This window comes from Pundamilia nyererei, unplaced genomic scaffold (assembly GCF_000239375.1).
Source record: "Pundamilia nyererei isolate P.nyererei 1_Seehausen unplaced genomic scaffold, PunNye1.0 scaffold00002, whole genome shotgun sequence".
Lineage (NCBI taxonomy): Eukaryota > Metazoa > Chordata > Actinopteri > Cichliformes > Cichlidae > Pundamilia > Pundamilia nyererei.
In genome coordinates this window covers 5,842,379-5,864,539 of record NW_005187403.1, presented here as the reverse complement: position 1 = coordinate 5,864,539, position 22,161 = coordinate 5,842,379, and the positions used below count along the sequence as shown (strand labels likewise).

General features: G+C 42.7%; 2 protein-coding genes across 5 annotated transcripts in view; one reads left to right on the top strand and one right to left on the bottom strand.

Moving 5' to 3' along the window:
• Positions 1–7,144, top strand: part of cdk5rap2 (CDK5 regulatory subunit associated protein 2) — a 33,828-nt gene extending 26,684 nt beyond the window's left edge. For 3 of the 4 annotated variants that reach the window (XM_013909532.1, XM_005720259.2, XM_005720261.2), the window contains 14 exons: positions 998–1,170; positions 1,746–2,093; positions 2,262–2,387; positions 2,467–2,583; positions 2,770–2,959; positions 3,603–3,724; positions 4,479–4,691; positions 4,815–4,898; positions 5,013–5,275; positions 5,359–5,508; positions 5,602–5,740; positions 5,974–6,020; positions 6,154–6,208; positions 6,611–7,144. In XM_013909532.1, coding sequence (XP_013764986.1) covers positions 998–1,170; positions 1,746–2,093; positions 2,262–2,387; positions 2,467–2,583; positions 2,770–2,959; positions 3,603–3,724; positions 4,479–4,691; positions 4,815–4,898; positions 5,013–5,275; positions 5,359–5,508; positions 5,602–5,740; positions 5,974–6,020; positions 6,154–6,208; positions 6,611–6,756 — 2,173 coding nt within the window. In that variant the 3' untranslated portion in view covers positions 6,757–7,144. The remainder of the gene's footprint in view (positions 1–997; positions 1,171–1,745; positions 2,094–2,261; positions 2,388–2,466; positions 2,584–2,769; positions 2,960–3,602; positions 3,725–4,478; positions 4,692–4,814; positions 4,899–5,012; positions 5,276–5,358; positions 5,509–5,601; positions 5,741–5,973; positions 6,021–6,153; positions 6,209–6,610) is intronic. The other variant, XM_005720260.2, reaches the window with a different exon arrangement.
• A 61-nt stretch (positions 7,145–7,205) lies between these two features.
• Positions 7,206–21,806, bottom strand: nup188 (nucleoporin 188). Its single transcript, XM_005720257.1, has 43 exons — positions 21,706–21,806; positions 20,402–20,456; positions 20,173–20,246; positions 20,010–20,094; positions 19,848–19,928; positions 19,632–19,676; positions 19,455–19,547; positions 19,214–19,333; positions 18,888–19,099; positions 18,536–18,650; positions 18,153–18,353; positions 17,513–17,593; positions 17,331–17,423; positions 17,117–17,236; positions 16,910–17,036; positions 16,651–16,809; positions 16,044–16,170; positions 15,851–15,938; positions 15,644–15,720; positions 15,441–15,555; positions 15,235–15,355; positions 15,089–15,155; positions 14,368–14,493; positions 14,009–14,249; positions 13,713–13,919; positions 13,460–13,629; positions 13,277–13,346; positions 13,118–13,185; positions 12,784–12,979; positions 12,230–12,307; positions 12,045–12,130; positions 11,808–11,953; positions 11,544–11,722; positions 11,257–11,457; positions 11,064–11,156; positions 10,805–10,957; positions 9,893–10,030; positions 9,717–9,791; positions 9,400–9,615; positions 9,150–9,281; positions 8,995–9,068; positions 8,257–8,386; positions 7,206–7,959 (listed from the first exon to the last, which is right to left on the bottom strand). The coding sequence occupies exons 1-43, from the start codon at positions 21,729–21,731 to the stop codon at positions 7,780–7,782; spliced, it is 5,241 nt and encodes a 1,746-aa protein (XP_005720314.1). The 5' UTR covers positions 21,732–21,806; the 3' UTR covers positions 7,206–7,779.
• Positions 21,807–22,161: the final 355 nt, after the last annotated feature.

Here is a 22,161-nt window from a genome sequence, read left to right as displayed (position 1 = left end):
TATATGATGAGAAATTAGCTTTTTTTTTTTAAAAGCTGGTGTTTACTTTTCCATCCTTCTAGTGACCTAGACTGTAGTCCCTTTGTTAAGGTCACATGTGCGACTGTATTTTTGGGTCATTAGCTGAGCTCTTTGAGATGTTTGTCATATTATGACCCTTTTAAAACTGCCCCCAGCTATTTGCATTATGACCCTGGGCTGTGCACGTGAATAGCTGTCCTGCTGTTGACCTATTTTGTTTCTGTGTCAGCCAGAAGTAAATTAAGGCTCTGCTGCCTATCACTGGGTCAATATTGTCACTCTGTATTCCCCATGCTTTCAGTTTCACATCATAGCCATCTTAAACTTTGACTTTTTTACCTTTTTATTGGCAGCAAATGCTCTAAGTGAGCAGTTAATACAACAATAATAACTGTAGACTTGCAAAATTGCAATTTGTTTGTTTTGGACACAGTACAATAATTGTATCCTTCCATCCTTGATATGAATAGGTAATGCATTTTTTAACCACACACTTGTATCAAATTATAAATTAAGGTTGCTCAGAGCCACGCGCATTAATCCATATTACTACTGATGTGGGCAGTTTTGGGGAGCTTCAGCAGACATCACAATCACTGCTGTCCTATGAGGAGTGCATGAGAGGTCCTCCTGAAAGCTTGTGTAGAATCCAGCAGGAGATAGATTATCTGCGTCTGGAGCTAGAGGGTGAGAGAGAGCTGCTGCAGCAGCACGTCGCCCTGCTCGTCCAGCAAAACCTCACCCTGGCTGATTGCACCAGGGAGCAGCTGGACCTGTGAGTGGGTTTGATCCAGACAGCATGATGTTTGCCGTGAGCTCCTGTGTCAGATTTCCCAGCTGTGTGTTGTTTGAAGCCCGCTGGTTTTAGGAACATAGTTTTCTTTACTTTTTGGGGTTGCTGTTCCTTTTTCTCTCCCAGCAGTCATACCGAGGCCTCCCGACTGGTGTTAACACGCATCATTCCTTCTCCTTCCAGGTTGGCTAAAGAGCTGCAGGAGAAGAACCGTCTCATCCAGAGCCTGCAGAGCCAGATTAGACGCCAGAGTCTCAGCAGCCACCACAGCTCTCACTCTGATCTGTCCCACTCAGACAGGACTTCTTCCTCCTGCCACAGCAGCCCAACCACACAAGGTGGCAATCAAACCCACAGTAAGTATTTCTGGATCCAATGCTTTAACCCCTTAGCAGTCCAATTAGTCCCCTAAACCATCCAATGTACCGTGGGCGGTACGTCCGACTGCTAACAGGTTAAGTCTCAGAAGCCTTTTGTCAGAGTTTTACCCCTGATACTGCTGGAGATTTTGTGCCAGACTAGGATTAATTCAGTTTGCTTCATTAAAAATGCATACTTTCTTCCCTTCTTGCCCGTTGCACAGTCATTGAGATCAAACAGCTCCTCTTCTACGTGCACAGGCAGTCTAGTGCCTGCCTGTAATACCACTTATTGTCCACTCAGATCCTTTCTGTTGCAGTGAGGTGTTCTGCAGGACAAAGCTTGCCAGCCAATGCCAGAGGAGGTGTCCAGTTTCAATCCACTGCCACTTAAAGTTGCATTATTCAGTGGCACATATCTGTTTCAATCTTCTGATATTTTGTGACCAAGAGGCTATTGCAGAGACAAGTGAAGTCCTTTAGAAGCACCTGGAGACAAAGAATAATAATATGCAATTTGGATTTGAAGTGTTGGATTACTCATGTGTTGTTGTCTTCCTGTGCACGTTCAGGTCAACAATTACACCCTGATTGGACGGGTGCAACTGTGTCACCTATAGGAGGAGCTCAGGACGAAGGTGTGTCCGGTCACAGAGATGCTGGCGGCAGACTGCAGGGCCTGCATAGGGAGAACGGGCGGCTGCAGGAGCAGCTGAGGAGCAGCGAGGAGCTGAACGCCACCCTACGCAGCGAACTGGACCTGCATCGCTCTATCATGGCCCAGACCACCTCCCATCATCAGGAGCAGGAACAAGGGCACGACCAGGAGGGCTCAGGGCCTCAAACAAAGGCACAGAAACAAGATGGAGAAACGAGCGCACAAAGGAATGCTGGAGGACAGCCTCATACGATGAATTCAGGTAAATATAAAGCAATAGTAGGCTGATTAGCATGTCAGTTAATGACTACATTATATAGAGAAATGTTGTTAATTATATGAGCTGTGTGAGTTTGTTGCTAATGTAAAGAAGTAAAAAAACGACATGGAATTTCCCTTTAAATGTGCTTTATCCACGTGTGTCTGTTAGACCTGCTGGCAGAGCATCTACAGGAGATCAGAGCTTTGCGACAACGTCTGGAGGAAAGTATTCGCACCAATGACCGTCTCAGGGAGCAGCTGGAGAGGAGATTAGCTGAAGTAGAAAAAGACCCAGGTACACACCAAAAAACTGTCTTTGACTATTTAGGGTCTTTTGTTTCCACATGTCCAACATGTGTATGTGCCATGTCCAGCAGCCACCAACATCTTCATCCACGGCAACGAGGAGCAGGGTCAGCTGACTCAGGAGGTGCGATTCCTCTGGGGACAAAACCAAACTCTGAAGGAACAGCTCAGCATGGCATCCAGAGGTATCGCTCTTCTTATGTTTAGTTAAAAATCACATGATTTTCAGTAAGAAAAAAAGAAGAGGAGAGAAACGGATGCTAATTTCTTTTGTTGTCCTTGTTGATGCTGATCTATAATACCCTAAATATTTTTCCATTATCTCCGGGAATTACATACTTAACAAGGTTTACAACCTTTAATTCCTCCAGACAAGCAGAAGGAGAATGAGAAGCTCCGGGAGACCCTGGCCAGGCGGACGGCCAAACTGGAGCAGAGCAGGAGGGAGTGTGAAGCTCTGAGGCAGGAATACAGCCAACTGCAGGAGCAACTGGAGCACAGCAGCCGGGAAAACTCCCAGCTGCAGGATTCACTGCACCGCAGCAGGGAGGAGCTGCACAGGTACACACACACACACACAACATCAGTCCTGATGGGGAGCACACATTTCTACACCACACGCTTAATGTCATTAAAGCACTCATTTGTGTAACCTGACACTCCACATAGCTACTAATGGCCATTCTAAAAAGTCATTACTGTTGCCATTATTCCTTACTGTTAGTATGTCTCTGAAACCTGAGCTCATCACTTGAAGGCTCATCCGTGAACACACACATGCACACGATGCTACAGTGATGGTATGTGACCTCTTGCCACGGGTCCTGCTGACATGAGGCTGACACTCGAAACCAGGAGTGTAGATTACTGTCAGATCTCCTCTCCCTTTCATTCACCTGAGTGTGTCACTTTGTCTAATGTATACACGTTAGGCTTGTTGTAGGTAGTGTTTCTGTTTTATATGTGTGTGCCTATATATAATATGTATATATGTATGTATATATGTATGTATAAATATACATACATACATACATACATACATACATACATACATACATACATACATACATACATACATACATACATACATACATACATACATACAATATAAATTTTTTTAATATATCGAATTTTAAAGGCAAGGCATCACTTTAGGCTGAATTTCTTAATAAGTGTTGGCTGCGCTTTCAATCACTGTCTCCAGGTTGCAGTGCGAGGTGAAGCTCCAGAGGCAGCAGCTGTCCGACTCCCAACATCTCCTCCAGACGCTGCGGGTGGAGCTGCAAGTTTACGAAAAAATGAAGAGCGAGTCTAACAAACACAACGGTACTGCACAATTTCCGTTTTTGTTTTTCAGTAGCTGGAGTTCTTCTGAAATGTTTGTGCTGTAGTCAGATTTTCCAGCAGCTTGCACGAGTATTGGAGGAAGAAACTTTTACTTTTTGTTGTATAGAAAAAAATTTGGATCATGTTTGGATTTGTGTACTGACAAGATGATAGATTGTAATGAGAATGTCTAATGATATTGGCTAATAACTGGTGTATTGGGTTTTTTTTTTTGGATGAAACATGGCCACATGGGGGCAGTAAAGAGGGAGACAAGGAGATCATCTTCAAGAGGAAACCCTCCAAACTTGTATTCAGTTTTGTTTTTAGCATTTATGGGTGTATTTGCAGAATCTTTTGATTGCACTTTGTCCACCAGATTTGACACTGTATAAACTAAGTAATGGTGACACCATCAAATTTCACTTAACTTCAAATCCTGTTTGGAATTCCTGCACTACAGTTTCTCAACCCTTATCAGCCAACCTTCACAATAATTTATATGTGAAATGTTCCTGTTGGCTGACATGATTAAATTTAAGGCCTTTACACACCAGACGTGTAATTTTGCAGCATTTATTTTTTCAGATTCAGTTTGATTTGGATTTTTTTTTTTTATTCTTTTGTTCTTATTTCTCACATGCGAATAAAAATATCTGACCACAAGTTTGTAGAAATGTACCTGTGGGGTTGTAGCAGTTTTCAGCCTCAGCGTCACTAACAGGAGGATATTTCTTTCTCATTCGGCGTGCAGAATCCAGCGAGGTGGCCCAGGAGCCGTCCACTCACGCTTCCTCCGGCTCAGTGGACCTGGCCGAGCTGCTGTCAGAGATCAGACACTTGAGGCTTCAGCTGGAGAGGAGCATCCAGACCAACACGGCTCTGCGGCAGAGACTGGAGGAGCAGCTGCTCAGAGGACCCGGCCGCTCTGAAACCATCAACATTAACTATCTGCTGTCCTCTCCAGGTAAACGGAAAGCACGTTCCTGCATGCCGATGAGCTTTGATGGATTCAGAAGGCCACGTAGGCACTGCCAGGTCATGGCAGGTCAGGTGCTTCATTTGCTTATTTATTTTTTATCACTCTTAGATGAAGGGGGCAGGTCGCCGGGCCGAGAAGACACTGTCCATCACTCGTTCCAGACTCACAGAGAACACACCAGCATCCACCACGGTAAGAAAAGCTCTTCAAAGCTGGTCCTGAAGCCAAATCACATCTTTCTATGAAAGCAAATACAGACTGGTGACATTTGAACTCTCCTGGATCTGCTATGTTGGATCTTTTCAGATGTGAGATATCAATCTCTCTCAGAGGTGGATGGTGGCTCGGTCAGCAGCAGCTCTGGGGACAGCATTTCCGGTGCTCCCTCTCGGCTGGTGCCGGGTCACCGGATGTGGGCGAGCCGCAATGGGCGCCACATTTTGGGCTTGATTGAAGACTACAACGCGCTCCGCAAGCAGATCTCAGACGGCCGGAAGCTGTCACGCAGTATGGACACGCAACTGCAGGAGTGCCTGCACACGCTTCAACAGCAGGGCTGTGACAACAAGGTGGGGAGCTCATCGTGAGGTTTAAATAGGCTGAACTTTACAGAAAGTAGAAATGTGATGTTAGCCTGTCCACATCTTTGTAGGTGATTGAACAGCAGCATCTGAAGAGTTTATCCTGCAGCATTAACACCATGCACCAGGTGCTGGAGGAGGCTGGCCGACTGCTCAAACTGGTGTGGAGAGTATCTTTGCCAGTTGGGAACATAGCAAGAGACAGCTGCAACAACCAGCAGGTAAACACACGCACAGCACACATTGTGTATCCGGGCTCTCCAGTTAAACATCTGCAGACCAAATCCTTTCTTTCCTGCTATCCTCCAAATCAGGATGAGCTGCTGAGAAATGAGATAGCCCGACTGAAGAGCCGGCTGTCTCAGCAGGAGAGGATGCTGAGCGGAGCCATCAAGCGTCTCCGCACCACCAACCAGCTCAAAGAGGGAATGGAGAGAGTCATCATCGATCAGTGTAAGTTCATCTGCTTTTACTTTTAAGCTGCACAGAAGATGAAATGTGTGGTTGAAGCAGTTTTGCAGCTATTTGAGTTTATTGATGGAAGTATTTGTCAAGTCAGTCTCGCTGCTCCTGTTTTGTAGTTTTTCTTTGTGTGATATTATTTTATAAAGTAAATGTCAAGTCTTGATACCGGTATAATTATACAAGACTGTGGAAATGAATTGTTTTATTTTTGTCCTTTGTAGTGTCTCTGACCCATGGAGTGTTGAAGAAAGCCAGGGGGAATTTAGAGGTACGCCTACAGTAAGAAGTGTATGACCCAGTTATAATATGTCAGACTAATGCTGTTACCCACAGTGGTATTTTCTCCATTAGTGAATTACTCCTCTTTTCCCCCTTTTTTCCTCTCTGTGAAATATCGGTAGACAAATTACTGTACCCAGTTTGGCCTGAAAGGCCTGTCTGGAGGACCAGACGAAGGTTAGTGTGGATGCATTGCTCTGGTTGTTTCTCCTGCATGAAACAAATACCAGAATTTAAACGTGTAATGAGACACAGTTGTTGGGAGGATCATACCTACAACTGTGTCCTCCTAACACTGTATGGACTGTGTTAGGCTTTTTGATTTACGCTCACAGGGGTGTGTTTTGCGTGACCTTACAGTAAACATACTTTTAACTTTGCAACTATTCATTTAACAAGATGACAGATGCATGTGTCTGGAGATAAGATTGGAAAACTTACTTGAAATATTTTTTGTGCCTTAAGCATTGTTTTTGTTTATCCTGCATGTTTGTGGCCAAAGGTGTAAAGTGACCATTAAAGCCAGTTGGTTTTTTTTGTTTGTTTTTTTTACTGTACAACCTCAACTTCTCTTTTCAGGAAGTCCCAGTCAATGGCCAGTAGTAGACACTACAGACCCTCAGCCTGAGCAGACGAATGCCCCAGTCTCCAGGCAGACTTCAGAGAGGCACTCTGAATCCTCGGAGGATCCCAACAGCGACAACTCTTTGCAATGCAGCTACTAAAGGTGCCAGCAAAGCACCGACGCAGCAGCTTCCCAGTCTGCATCCTGCCTTTCCGTCCTGCTGTAAAACTGTCACCTTAACCTTAGAAAGCTAAGCTTTTCCTACCTTATTGCACATGCCCCGCCTTTACTTTGATTTCTATAAAAAGGTACTGAAGTTGTAAAAGTTCTTTAAATGCAAGAGTATGCCTCTGTAAATAATCTGTGCTATTCAGATATTTTCCTTTTATTCGTTTTATATGACGCATATGACAACATGACTGTATTTTATTACTGACTTCCAGTTTTTACTTGTTGTCGTCACCTGTCAGTTTATGTACAGGATTGTTTAGATCAACTGTGTTCTAGCAAGTATGTGCAAATGCAGTAAAATAAACTGAATGCTGAAGCCTTCGAGTCTGCAGCAGTTTGATTTTACAAAGTGGATTCAAAAAGAAATTCTAATCAGAATTTGTGGTACAAAAGTTCCTTTATTAGCATATGTTTGTTTAAGTAGAAATCACAGCGACCACATCAAAACCCGTACACTGAGAAGCACAAAAAAAGAAAATGGCAAAGATCACGACTTCAAAGACATGAGAATTAGAAAAGTGTTGAACCGCTTTACAGGATAGGTTTTTCTGTTACACTTAGACTAAAAAGATCAAGTGATAAAAGGTCAATTTTTTAGTTTTTTTTAAGTAGCACTTGAAATGTGTCTGGTCCTTCCAGGTTGTCAAAGTGACCTATAAAACTAGGTCACAACGTGGGACCACAGTCGTTGGTGTTTTATTGTTTAGTCATAGCACCAAGATCCCAAAGACTCACTCTTCATAATGATGAAGACATCAGGCAGCTTCTTGTGTTGACTTTTTAAATGTTTTCATTGTGGTCATGTGATAGATTTGGCAAAATTCGGCTCCGAGTTTTAGACAACGTCCTCTGTGCAGCTAGAACAAGTACGAACTAATGGCTGCTGCAGAACGACTATTTGTTCAGGGGGAAGAAAAAAAACAACAACTGCCTATGTTATGGATATCCACACCTATCTCTGCACAAGTCTGACGAAGGCCTGAACAAGCTGGATGAATGGCTCCTGACCCTCATGACTCGCCTTGGAGCCCGGCGTAGGTGGTTTGGACTGGGTAGAGGGGAGGATGGCACTGGCAGGAGAGGATGGCGAGCCCCTCCGGAAATGGCGGGAGAGGCTTGAGAGAAGAGTGCTCTGAAAGAGAAACGCAATCAAATGCATCATGCTAAGACATGGAGTAAGCATCCTTTATAATACAAGGCTGCTGCTATTTTATGTCTGACAGATGAGATGAGAGGAGGCATCCTGTTTTAATACTGTAGAAGGTGCAGTTTAATGCCAGCTTCATGATCACACACTAGCAATAACTGGATAGAATTCATACATTTTTCACAGATACACAGAAAAACACTTGTTGTTGGTTCTTGTGTTTATAGCAAAAAACCCAAAACGTTTGAACAGCTTTGGGTTGGAACAGATGTGCCGTCTCACCAGTTCTGAGCTGAGCTCTTGCTTGAGCCTCTGTTTGTCTCGAGGGAGGATGGAAGGATCTTTGAGGCACCGAACAGCCTGAGAGATCAACACGTAGAAACAGTTCTCCATGGTGAACATGAGGAGTGACCTGGAGGGGAGACACCAGTTAATCATTTCAATATTTGTATTTGACAGTAAAACAAACAGTATCTTGGAAAAGATGCAATTGGCTTATCGTAGCAACCTGTAAGGAGAAACAGTTGCTGGTCATCTTATGCAACATGAGAGATGTGTCTGGAAAGGTGTCAAACAAGGCCTGGAGGCCAAACACTTGGCCCACTGAGCAGCTTTGGAAAATGTGAAGAAGAAATAACTCACATACACACATTTCAGTTTAACCCCAAAGCGTTGTCCTGACAGATGTCTTTTATTTACTTCAGCAGCTTTTTTTAAATTTTTTTTAAATCATGTAGAAAGACTGAGATGTGCTGTTAAAATCACATTTCATTTTCCTATATAAAGGTCAGAAATTAAATGTGCATCTAAAGATCTTTACACTGACAGTGGGGGAAGTTTCGTTGGTCTGGCCTGGTTAAGATGCTAAACTAACAAGCGGCTCCACATTACTTCTTAGTTGCCACGTACCAGAGTGTCTCATTTTCTCATTAACTCAAAGCAAAACCCCCAGTTTCATTTTCCCATAGTCTGTTTCCTTGAAAGTGTTTCATATCTAGTGTTACACGCCATATCACTCACTTCAGCGCTTGGATCTCCTCTGATGAAGCTAGTGATGCTATACTCAGGGAAACCGGTTCCTTCTTCTTCTCCATCTATTAACAAACAGCAGAAAATGCGAATGCAATAAGCTGTAAAGACCTTTGATTATAATAATAAAGAATATAAACACCTACCTCGCTCAACATGCTCAGGCTGACATTGATGGTGGCCAGCAGGGTCCCAAATGAAGGAGCAACGTCAGGGTCAAAAGCCGGAGTTGTGAAGCTAAGCACGAAGAGCGTGCTGTACTCGGCCAGGTCCATAGACTGATACAAACACAGAGACAGTCAGCATCTCATCACCTTTTTTTTTTCTTTTAAAAAAAACAAACGCCTGTTTTTAAAGATCTGCAGAAATGTCACCATGCAGCAGGAACAAACAGACCTGGTCCAGGAGTATCTGGCAGCAGTCTGGGGTGAAGTGCTGCAGAGTTGCCAGGGTTTTGCTGAGGATCTTTAGAAGACTGCACTGCACAGCTAGCAGTGCCTTCTGCTCCGCCTCCTCCCGTTCCCCTCCACCTGCTGCTTCTTTAGTTGACGTTTGAGTGGGCCGCTGTGTCCTGGGTAAGGGACCAGGGGGCAAAGCCTCACCGTTTTTAGCCTAAGAAAGAACAACAGAAAACAATCAGCCATTTATCTGAATGTATAAACAACAATCTACAAATTTATATTAAAGAAGAAAAAAAAGACTAAGTTTCTGACCTGGAGGTAGTGATGAAGCATCTTTTTGCTGTGGAGCAGATGGGTGCAGGTCTGGCACAGATAACAAAGGTTTACCTGAAGAGACAGATGGAAACAGAAACACTAAATTACCAAAAGCTGAACAACAATTGGAGCTGTGCTCTCCTCATTGATGTGGTGATTTCCTTTTGACTTGCCTGAACATCTCTGAGCAGTTTGGGCAGGTGAAACTGCCACTCCTTACAGAAGCTCGAGAGCTGCAGCAGAAAACCAACTGTGTGATCGGCCTCATCCAGGCAGGCCAGGCTCTGCACGGTCCTCACTGCATTCAGACACTGAGCGGGAGAGAAAGTGACGACTTTATTTAAAAGATGCCAACAAATAGAAGACTGCAGGCAGTAGCTAGACACAACATAACAGGAATACAGTCCTGTCCAAGGGTCAGCAAGCTCAGTGTACTTAACAGGTCCACAGTTGTGCATAAGCTGCACAAATAACTGTTTATTTTTGGAACTGCAGGAGCACTTGGGACTGAGGACTCACCAGGCACTGCACTGGGTGGTCAGGTGCTGTGCTCATAAAAGACTGTCCATAAAAGGACAGGGACAGCAACAACACTCAGGTAGGCTGTGGTGTTTAAAGGATGCTTGGCTAATACTAAGGGGCCCACTGATACTTTTGTTGCACATATTTGGAATTCCTGACTTAAAACTAAATACTTTACTGCTAGACAGACAAAACAGGCAGGCTGAAGATGACATCTTTAGATTTAACCTCCTAGGACCTGGCGTCCACCTATGTGGACATCACATTTTGGGATGTCCAGACCAAAATAATACATTTTGCTCTACAAGGGCCTGATATCCAGATACGAGGACATTATACTGCCACTGTTCTATCTAAATTCAAAACAAATGTCCTTATATGTGGATCTCATTTCTCTCAGAAACAAAAATCAGTTTGGGTCTTTGGAGGTTAAGAAATTCGATGGGTGTCGTTCTAGTTTTACACCCACAGACACATTTAAGAGGCAGCCCTAAAAGAAGACAAGCATGATGACATGTTTTTGTCTTTTCCCTTGTTAACACAGTAAGTTACTGCAGTCACACCTGTAGTATACGTTCCTGATGCACTCCGACAAAGTCCAGGGCTTCGTTGATGAAGTTGTAGCGCAGCGTCTTAAGCAGACTCTCCATTAGAGACATGCAGAGGCGGTACACCCCGGGCCAGCAGGCCAAATCCTGGGACTTCCGGGAGAAGCTCTGCTCAGAGACATGTACACACGATGTTAACTTGACATGAATGCACCATGTCCTCCATCATCAATCCATGCTTTTATGTGCAAGGTGGGGGGAAAAAATATTTCACCTGTGATGTGCCATTTGGTGAGACCTCATACACACTCAAAAGAGGCAGGCAGATGGTCTGAGTGACTCCCGCTCCTGCCACAGCTGCTGCCCCCTGATGGAAAACGGACAACATCCTCAACATCTGCTCAAATTCTTCTGATCTATAAACTGGGTTTAAAGTACTAAAGCGTAAAAGGTGTGTTTGTGTTTACCTGCGGAGTACGGGCCAGCGTGAGCAGCAGGTGAAGTGCAGCCTCAGTAAAGTACAGGTTGCGTTTCATGCGAAGGCTCAGTTCAACGGCACTGAGCACCGAGGGGAGGAGGGGGACCTTCCTCATCACTGAGACCCAGTGCTCACCATCCTCATCAGTGCGGCACAGCTCCTTCGCCAAGTGGAGAGCCAAAACACACACCTGATTTAAAGGGAGGAAAAAAAAGTATGTTTATACAGTACTAAATAAACTTGAACCTTCATCAACAACAACCTTGCCACGCTTACCCCGTCTCTCTGGTCCTTCTGTGGGCCCCGAGGAGAGTCCGTCTCCATGCTGTCCTCGTCCTCCACCGTGTCTCCCAACTGGCTCGTGTGTCGCATGTTGTCAATAAGTGCCAGGGCCTCATCTTTCACCGTCTCACATACAGACAGCAACAACTGGGGCAGCTGGGAAATATCTCCACCTAGATGTCAAAAAACACACGCCAAGTCATTACCGCTCCGACACTTTCTTAAAACACAGACAAACATCAGATGTGTGCTTCTTACCGTCCAGTCCCTGAATCTGCAGCACAGAAATGAGTGCGGAGAAGATTTTGGCTTTGGTCCTTTCCATCAGCTGCTGGTCAGCCTGCAGGACACTCTCCAGGATAAGGGAGAGGGGAGACAGGATGTCCGGAGCTGAAGCTACCGCACTGGAGATAAAGATTTAGAGAAGATAAAGGAATGAGGAGACAGCTAGTGCGCAGTGCTGGGCCTTCACTTGTCAAAGGCATGAGTACACACCTTCTCCACTGTTTAAGGAGGATGAGAAGTAAAGTGGCCATCATGGATCCAAGTCGAAGACAAGGCGCAGACGTGGGCGTTGTCAACTGAAAGAGTGACCAAGAGTTTAAAAAGTAAACTAGTGATAAGAGAAGAAATAAAAAGTCACAGAATACAGGAAAATATTTCATACTACGGTAACTTACAGCAGCTTTAGTCCCATCTAGGACATCCATGAAAAGGGTCAGCTTAGTTGAGTCCTCAGTTAAGTGCATCACATCAGACTGAAAAAATAAAACACAATCACACATCGTTTTCATCTGAGCTTGTTCTAGACAGGATTATCAAGACGCAGTTAAAGTCTCAAATTCTGGGAAATGCACAAATTCTTTTGTCTACAAGAGGCGCATGAGAAGATCAGTACTGCTCAACTCCCATTAAATATGACTAAACAGCAAAAACAAGCCTGTTAGCTTAGCTTGGAGTGAGGACTGCATGCAGAGGAGAAATAGTAATAATGATACTTCTTTTTATCCTTACACATCATCAAATTTTCACTTGATTAACACTGTCAAAATCTGATGATGATAATATTACCGTAGTATAACAGCTACAGAAAATTTGTACACATAATATCATTATTTACAGGAATTAAACTTAAAATGCAAGTGAAGGAAGGTAGGTTGCAGTACCATCATGAGATCAACGTTTCGCTTTTAAACGTAACTTTTGTGCCATGATTGTGTGTACTTGAACATACGTGGTTAGTGGAAAGAATCAGCAACATCCGCCAGGCAGATATCAACATCTGGGCCTCTGTGAAGTAGCAGATGCCTTCTTCCTCCATCTCTGCCACATGGCACACCAGTGACTTGACGTACTGTGACCAGTACTCATAGCGTCGTGCGTTGGAGAACTTCTGAAGCCCGTCCTTCAAGGACTGTTCCAAAGAGCCGCTGCAATAACACAAATATTCATCAACATTAAATATGTATAATCTAAGACATCATTGTAAATAAAGGGATATGTATACAAAGATGTATTTAATATTAAAAAATAATGTTATTATTATTTGATATGGACTCTGAAATCACCTGACAACATAGTAGATCTCCAGGCCGATGATTTTCATGACAAAAGCGCAGGTCTCCAGAACGCAAGGCTGGGGACAAGTTACATTTTCATCATTTTACACGTTTACTGACTTTTAAGTACTCATGGAAACAGTGTAACTAAGCAACACAGCAAAATACCTCTGTGGTGTCTGAAGGTGGGGTGAGGGTTCCAAAAAGAGGTGTCGTCAAATTCTCCCAAAACCTCTCTCTTTGGTTTAAAAAAAAGAAAAGAAACAAAACACCATACAGCATGTTAATCATGTGGTTTTTCACCTTCACATGTTGTTCCAACTCAAAGTGAGACTGAGAACATTTACTTACTTTGTACGTAAGACAGAGATGGCACTATCCCTGCGATCCTGCCAGAGGGCCAGGAGGAAGGCCAGACCTGCTCGGTGTAGCAGCGGGGGGCACCAGTACTTGCCCTGCTGTTTGGAGTCGATCAGGTCCAACACGACATGAAGACAGCTCCACTCACCCAGCAGGAACTCCTACAAGTTTAAAACAAGGATGTCTTTAATGAAGCTGCAGCAGTGGGAAAAGTAAAACCAAAGTTACTTCCTGCACTTTATACCTTTGATCCTTCGTTTCCATCTTTGACTTCCAGGTTGAGAAAAAGCTCAATGAGGCCAGGCTGGGTTTCCACAGCGACGGTGAGAAACTCAAGGATCATGACTTTGATCCTCATGTCTTCCGTCTTGCTCTGCAGCCGAGTGAGGAACGCATCGCGGATGGCTGCTGCATCGCTCCCGAGACAAGCGTAGACCGACATGGGAGCCACCTGGCAACACGAGGTCAACGTCAGTGTTTAGTTATGTAACAAAAACACCAACCACATATTTACATATTGTTTAAAAGTGGAAGTCTTACTGTGGCGAGCCTTTTGAGCAGCTGGATTGCGAGACGAGGGAGTGCTGGATCGTGTTTGTGGTAGATATATTTAGCTAGGACGACTATTAGGTTATTGCCGTGGCCACCGTGCTGTGTCAGCGCCTGCTCCAGTGGGGACACTGTGTCCGAAGGCGGTTTCAAACGGATTACGTTGTTTGTGACAGAAAAGGCCAGTTTGACAGTCTGGATGAGCATCTGACCGGGACCCTCAGAGCCACAGCTGGACAGCACCAAGAAAAAGAATATAATACAACTAATGTCAGTTAAACAAATAATAATAATGGAGAGCTGAGTGCTTACTATGAGGAAAGGTTGACTGAACACACCCAACTGCTCACCTGCTGGGTTGTGCAGCCAGGACCACATCTATGGTGTCAACTCCAACTCCCATTATATTGACAACTGCCTGTCCAGCTTCTGTATTTGCAAGGCTGTAGATACACAGAGACTGCAGGCTGGGAGCGCTGCATTAACAAGGAAAGGAGTAAATAAACAACTACATGAGTAAAAAGGCAACTGTTAGTTAGTTGCAACCATTATTAATTAATCGAAAATTTTATGATTGTTTGGGCAGGCACAAAGCAGGTGCAGTTACAGCCTATAAAGTGTAACTTTAATCCACACAGAAGTGCCAAAAGAGATCCACTTAACACCAAGAGACTTCCATTGTAAAATATTCAGATTTAGAGCAAACAGACATTTTTCTAGAGATGTTTGTGTTTAAGAAAAGAAGACATTCTAGTTCTAGTATGTCAGCACACATTAACAGCTGTTTATCTCCCTAAACAAGCTGGCTAGTGATTCCCATCCTCTTATCCAAATATGGTCCACTTCTTGTTCCCAAATAGCAAGAAAGAAACAAAATATTTTTATTTTAACAAACTGGAAAGATTAATGCACATTTTACACCATTCCAGTATTAGAGAATCGTCATATAAGCAGCACCCTTGTTATGTTTAAGGTTATTACCCTTAAAAGCCTGTTTGTAGGACCTGACTGTTTAGCATTGTGACATCAGAGAAAATGTGCAGGTGACAGAGTTCAGACACTGTTCCTTACCTGCCTTGGTCCTCTCCCTCTGGGCTCAGATTGAGAATAGCATGGATCAGCTCCAAAATAAGACAACCTGCAGCAGCACAGAGAAGCCAGTTTGTATACAAGTTTAATTTGTCTCCAGACAAGAAGCAAAGGGAAAACACCCTCACCTATCCTCTCTCTGACACCATAGGTGTTGTAACGCCACTTATGGTACGTGGGCAGCATCTCCTTCAACACCAGCAGCACACAGGGGATCAGACCTTTGTTCTGAGTGCTGCCGAGCTGACCCTATGATAAAAATAAGTACACATGATGCACATTATAGTAGCAGGACAACATTTTGAAAGATTACATAACTTTTAAAAAATGTTACCTTAACCAGAGTTGTAATGAGACGAAGGAAGGCAATAGTCACAGCATATTCTCCCCTGGGCTGCTCAATCTGAACTAGCAGGTTGCCATAGTTACCTGCCTTCATCCCCTCAGCACTGAGGGGAAAAATAAAACAGTTGAGTAAAACGCTGATATATCCAAGGCATATTAACTAATACCTGGCACTCTGTTTGGCCTCTTTACCTTATGCACTGGGCCATGCTGGTCAGAGGGTTGGAGGCAAAGGGGAGGAAGCCAGTGTGGTGCAGACTGGACCACACCTGAAGATTGATTAAATAAATAAATAAATAAATAAATAAGATATGAACTGGGTGAAGAAAGTTCAAAAGCACTGGCTTTAAATCCCTCATTTTACTTTATGTTCACACTGCGAGCACTGAGCACACCCACCTTCCCTGGCATCCTTGCAGCCAGCACAGAAAGGCAGTTTACACAGGAAGCAATCACATCCACTGGGGGGTTGATGACGGATGTTAACCTGAGAGAAAAGACAGATTATAATACCAGAATCATATCAAGATTATTTCTGGCAGAGCAAACAGCACAAAAAGTTTAATGTGTGTCACTCAAAAGTTTACTTTACCTCTGCAGCAACATGTAAATGCGTGAGGTCAGAGGCAGGAGGCAGTCAGACACTGTCCAGTCTGTGCTTATAATCTTATGGACTAGATCCAAGATGGGCTTCACGCGGGCACAGTGGGCTAAAACATCTGGTAAAAATATCAGTCAGTGATCAACAATCAGCTGATGAATGTGTTTCTTCATTAAATAATTCATTTTTAGGCATTTGGCTACTCCAGTAACTGGTGACATCAGCTACTGAATCATTGTATAACTGAGTGGAAATCTTTACGTGTAACTGTGATTATTTTAAACCTGTTGTGCAGGTTTTACAATTACTGTCATACCACATGATCATATGGCCTTATGGATTTACAAGTCTTATCAAGTTGTTTTGCTTCCCAGAAACTCAAGCAGAACTGTATTTAATAGGTTTTAATTGAGTATATGAGGTATATATTGTGAATGTTACGAGAAATGCAAATAACCATATTTCTTGTCATGTTTATCACACTCCATCCTCTTCTCCTTATCCAATCTGGTCAGAGTGCAGAAACCTATACTAGTTGTAGAGCCAGAAGCAGGGCAAACCTGGGCAAACCTTATAAACAAAATGAACTGCTATGTACCTGCAGTGGAAACAACATGGAGCAGCATCTCCACCTCGCATGTGAAGAGAGTCCAGGAGCTGTAGGAAAACTCCCAGCGTACCACGTAGCCTTGCTCACCTGGACTCATCACCTGGCCCAGCACTCCCTGTGGCATCCACAGGTTTGTCTGGCCTGTGCCTAATGGTTGAGAACAGACATCCCCATTTAGTCACACAAGAGAAACACAGGGAAAACTTTCATCTATACTCAGATTTAACAGTAATAATAACACACTAACCGAGAGGATAGAGGAGTTTGGGAGCTTGCCTCCTCCACAGTGTCTCGTCGTCATTGGAGATGATGTCATTAGACTTATGTTTGTAAACTTGAGTGTAGAAGGACATTTTATCCAAGAAGTTGTACACCTTTCACAAGGAAGTCAAAGTATATCAATAAATCATTTACAGAAAGATACGTTGCATGTGTGTGCATGTGTGCCATTTACCTTTTTAACAGTCGACTTGTTTGAAAGCAGTGCAGTTAGAAGCTGCAGCAAGGGTCCGATCTTATGAGGAAACATCCCCACTGCGCTGTCCAGGATCATTCCCAATCCCATGTTTGGCTTCTGGATTAAACATTTAATAAACGAGATACATCATCAACATTTACAATTCCATTTTATTTTTAATAAAAGATTCTCTTCTGTGTGCTTTTCCCACCAATTCCCAAAAGATTTCAGCCAGACTTGGAGCAGAAAGGACCTCACAGGCAGCATCGATAAGGTGGGAGCTCTGAGTCGCCACACCATCAGTCTGTAATATACATCATAAGAAAGCAAATTATCACCACATGTTATAAATAGGTCTGTGAGGATCAAGACATGTAGAGTCAAGGTGCATACCTGTAAACTTTCTTCTTCAAAAGAGGTGATCACAAATGAGAGGAGACCATAGACGCACATTTTTGCTGTGCTTGCTGTACACTGAAGAAATAAAAAGTGAAAAAAATGATGGAATTTTAATGGAAAACAAGACAGTCACCACTCTTTGAGCAAATGTTGGTTGCTACTTACATTTCTATCTATAATTTGTAAAAGTGCAGCATTACTTTACAGATTTTGAAAGAAATCATTATGAAACCTGAGGTCTGAAGTTTAGCACAGGTCTTGACAAGGAAACTGATGCATGATGATCAGTATAATACATTACTATTGTAACATGAGGTTTTCATTCTGGACACTTCATTATAGATTGGTTTAGATCTGCGCACTTAGTGATTTCATTAGCTGCTGATGACAAACAGAAGCACCCTGAGCGTTCTTTACCACTACTGCTCATGCTGCATGGACTTTATTTAAAGCAGGGCTTATGATTTGTGAAAGAACAAAGGTGTGTATCAGCAGGACATAATTTAAAGCTATGTCAGATAACAGAGGCAGCATAACAGATGACAGAGGGAGTTCTCCTTTAAGTGAACAGAATTTTTTTGTAAATTTGCTTCTTATAAACTTCTAAAGGGTCAATCAATCTGAAATATCTTACATTGTTCCCTGAGACTCCAAGACCTTTGAGCATGGTTGAAAGGTACTTGAAAACACCCAGCTGGAGGGCGGTGTTGCCTATCCTCCTGATCACAGGGCTGGTATCATCTGGTCTAAGTGTGTGTCTTAGCAGGACCCAGGCCAACAATACCGGTGCGTGATGAGGGATGTCACCAAATGTCAGCAGCAGCTGATCCATTTCCTAGAAGAGCCAACAATTCTTATGAGTATTTAAACACATTCTCATTATATGCTCTGCGTGAGTTAACAGAAGCCTAGCCAATTTTAGCCTAATTTATTTAAATGTTTCACTTTGTAAGACAAGTCTGTGAACCAATATTAACATTAGGTCTATGAATGCAGCAGCCAAAAAACAAACTGAACCTTAACCACGTCCGGAGCACTAGAGAACTGGTGCTGATCTGTACAATCCTCAAGAGCACACTTGTGCAGGAAGTCTATGTCCATTCCTTCAACCAGGATGAGCGCGCTCAGGTATCTGCCGGGCAGAGAGACAGACAGGACATCATAAACTACGGAAGGAATGAAATATTTAGGTTTCTGACATATCCGGTAAAAAAAAGTCTATTGAATATGAATCAACTGATGATTACTCTCTGTATAGGAAGACATCATGTCACTGTAATAATGAAAATACTGAAATGTCTTCATAATGTCTGTCAATTAAAAATATCTGGGAAAGACATGAATCGCACATAAACTTTGTGCCTCTTACCCGATCCGGTCGACCAGCGCATCCATGCTCTTATCTACCAGGTGTCTGTTAGTCTGCCGCAAACCGAAGCCTTGTTCTTTGAACATCTTGGTGAAGTTCAGAAGGTCAGATGGGTTCATCTCAAAGTAAGCATAATACAGAAAGATGATCTCGAGCAGCAGAGACTGTTCTCTCAGACACTGCAGGAACCATCTTGACACCTGCCGCTCCGTCTGAAAAAAAATTATATCTACATTATTTTGCATCCTTGACAGGAAAATATCTCCCACAGCTACCTCACAATAGGAAGGATATTAAGCCAACGCCAACCAAACTTGTGTCATCACCATGAGGTTTCCGTGAGTTTCCCATGTTGGTGCCTCTGCCTTGAAGAGACTCTCAAACTGCAACTGGTATTTGCTCACCAGGTCCTTCTCCAGCTTTTTGACACAGTCACTGTACTCAGCCTAAACAACATAACATAACTAAGGTTACATTACTAAAGCAACAACAATCCCAAGCACAATTAGTTTTTTAAAAGCTGTGTTCCACAATTTAGTGAGTAATGCTAAGACTGGAGCTTCTCACCCTGTAGGGATGTCGCTCATCCTGAAAGTATGTGAGCAGGAGAAGGACACATCTGAGCAAACACATGCGTTCCTCATAGTAATAGTCTGCTATCTGCAAAAACAAACACAAAAGCTGTCATACTTACTGAACTAAACATGTGCTGTGTCAAGAAAAGCAGAAGATCCGTGTACTGACCTTAAGCAGTAGTGCCTGGCTTTGCCGCTCATCCTTGAGTACAACCTACAAAAAAAAAAAAAAAAAAGGTATTCATTTAACATCAAAACGTCTTTCACAACATCTTTTTACGGTCTTACATTTTTTGTTCCTGTGATGCAACGGCAAATCTCAGTTTCACTGAAAGCTACGAGTTCAGACAGATTTCACAATGAAAATATCTGTCAGGACAGATACCTTTAATGAATCACGGGTTCCTCTGTAGTCTTCCTGTAGGTAGCACTGCAAAAGCTGAACACTCTGCTGTTCATCGAGACTCTGTAACATGAAATCATCATTAAATAGACACTACAAAATAAAGACTGGAAATCATTCTTGATTGACATTTTGAAGTCTTACCAATAATTTACTGATCCTTATACCAAAGTCCTTCAGGGGCTGTGCAACATCTTTCTTCTCTTTTACTTTCTCAGCAGAGGATGAGCTGTAACAGGTGATGCTTGCAGTTACCTTTTGGTTATTAACTACAGTAAATTTGATGTGAAAATAACTGTAACTATACCTGGGTGGCTTGTAGTAACTAAGTCCTTGATGGAGTCTATCCCAGTGTCTGTCGAGCTCTACCTCTATCTGAGCCTGTGACCATCCAACATTAATAACAGAGAGAAAAATCACTGTGATTGTTTTATTACCTTTAAAAAAGAAAACATTACAACAAGCTATTTTTTGGAGCAGTAAAGAGTCCAGCACACTTGTTATGTGCTGGACACTTTTCTTCAACAAGGACATACCGGCTCTCTCAACGCAGACCTCCCCAGCAATATGGTCCATAATTCCCTACAGCTCCTGGGAAACAAATTGGTTTATTTTAGAAAAGCAACGATTGGGATTAATGCATTAAAGTTTTTACAGTTATTAGAACTGAGCCTTTTAACTAAAGATGGATGAAGGTGTGGGATTTAATAAGTGTGCACTTCTGTCCACCCTTTTTCAAATATGTAAACTAAATCAGCAAATGTGTAGCAATATTGTACCCTGTTTTAGTTTATTTACAAACAGCTATTTTTTGTTCAATTAAAAAAAAAAAAAAACTTTCTATGAATTGGTTACATGTTTGAAAGAAACCGAACAAAGCAAAACAAACTTGCCCTGATGCCATCAAACAAAAAGACAGACCTACTTCCCAAAACTATAAACACTTCCCCCATTTTCGTACATGACTCACTTTTTGTGGGAAGAAAAAAAAAGGATAGGAAACTCAGTATGTCCATAGGGTCCAGAAAGATTTCCATGGAAGCATTAAAAATAACGATTATCTTTATATTTCTAATCATGTTAGTTTAGAGTGTGTGAAAATGAACAGACTATTTAAAGCAATCACTGTAATTCCTACACAGTTAATGCAACTTTTTTGGTAAACCTTGTGCAAAATTAAAACTCAAAGTGTGCAGTTTGATGACATTTTAGTTATTTATTTTACATCTACTGTGGTGAGGTACTAGGACAACAACATAAAAATACTGTCCATGGCAGCATAGTTTTTGACCAGACTTGAGATGTCACCGGTACTTACAGAGATGGATAGGCTTTTGCGATTTGTTGTCAAGTCTAACTCTTTTTAGTTTGTTTTGGAGGTCAAGTTTAAAGATTTTAAACCTAACTCAGCTGTTTTCCTGACCGTATCAAAACAGTAGAGTTAGCTTCTCAATTAACACCAACTAAGCAAGCCCAGCGGTTACTGAATGCAACGGAGAGTCGACGGCTTTATCTTGCTGTAAGTACGGTGTCTTTAAATAAACCAGCGCCGTTAATACAATATCTAATGTAAACAGTTTGCAGTGGCGGTATGCTGTTGTTGACATGCGGCTGGCACACCGCGCTACTGAAAAGCCATTCAAATCTTTAGCGGCTAGTACTTGCTAAGCTAAGTGAGCGTGGTGCTAACTGCTCAAACGCAAAAAGTGAAATATACACATCACTGCTGGTCTGATTTAGTAAACAGGAGCGCTGTGTAGAAACGATACCCACTGGAAAACGCTGCAAAAATAACTCAAACAACGCACGCTTTAGCTAAAGTAAGTTGCTATGTGCCTACCTGACGCTCATCTCCGATTCCGCCATCTTCGCGTCTGCTATGTGATTGGTTGTTGTGCTGGCTCATCAGTGACGTCGAAAGCGCCTTCGTCACCCTCGGAGCCAACGGCTGGGCGCCTTGTTCTTCTTCGTGAAGCAGCGGCCGTCCTGAGTTCAACTTTAACGCCATCCTCTGGAGTAAAATAAACACATCCTAATCGCCTCCATACCTTTTCGAAAATATTTATGCTACATTTTGGCAAAACTTCTGTGTTTCCCCCTAACTCCATAATTCAGTATATCATGTATCAAAGCGATCCTCTGGACTTACGGGTAATTAATTTTTACAAATAATTATTCACGTATTACATGTATAAAATAGCCTGAGAAGTCTGAATTTGACCAAAATAAATAAATACATATTTTTATTTATTTATTTAAAGTATGCGCTTTATAGTGATATAATTATTTCACAAAT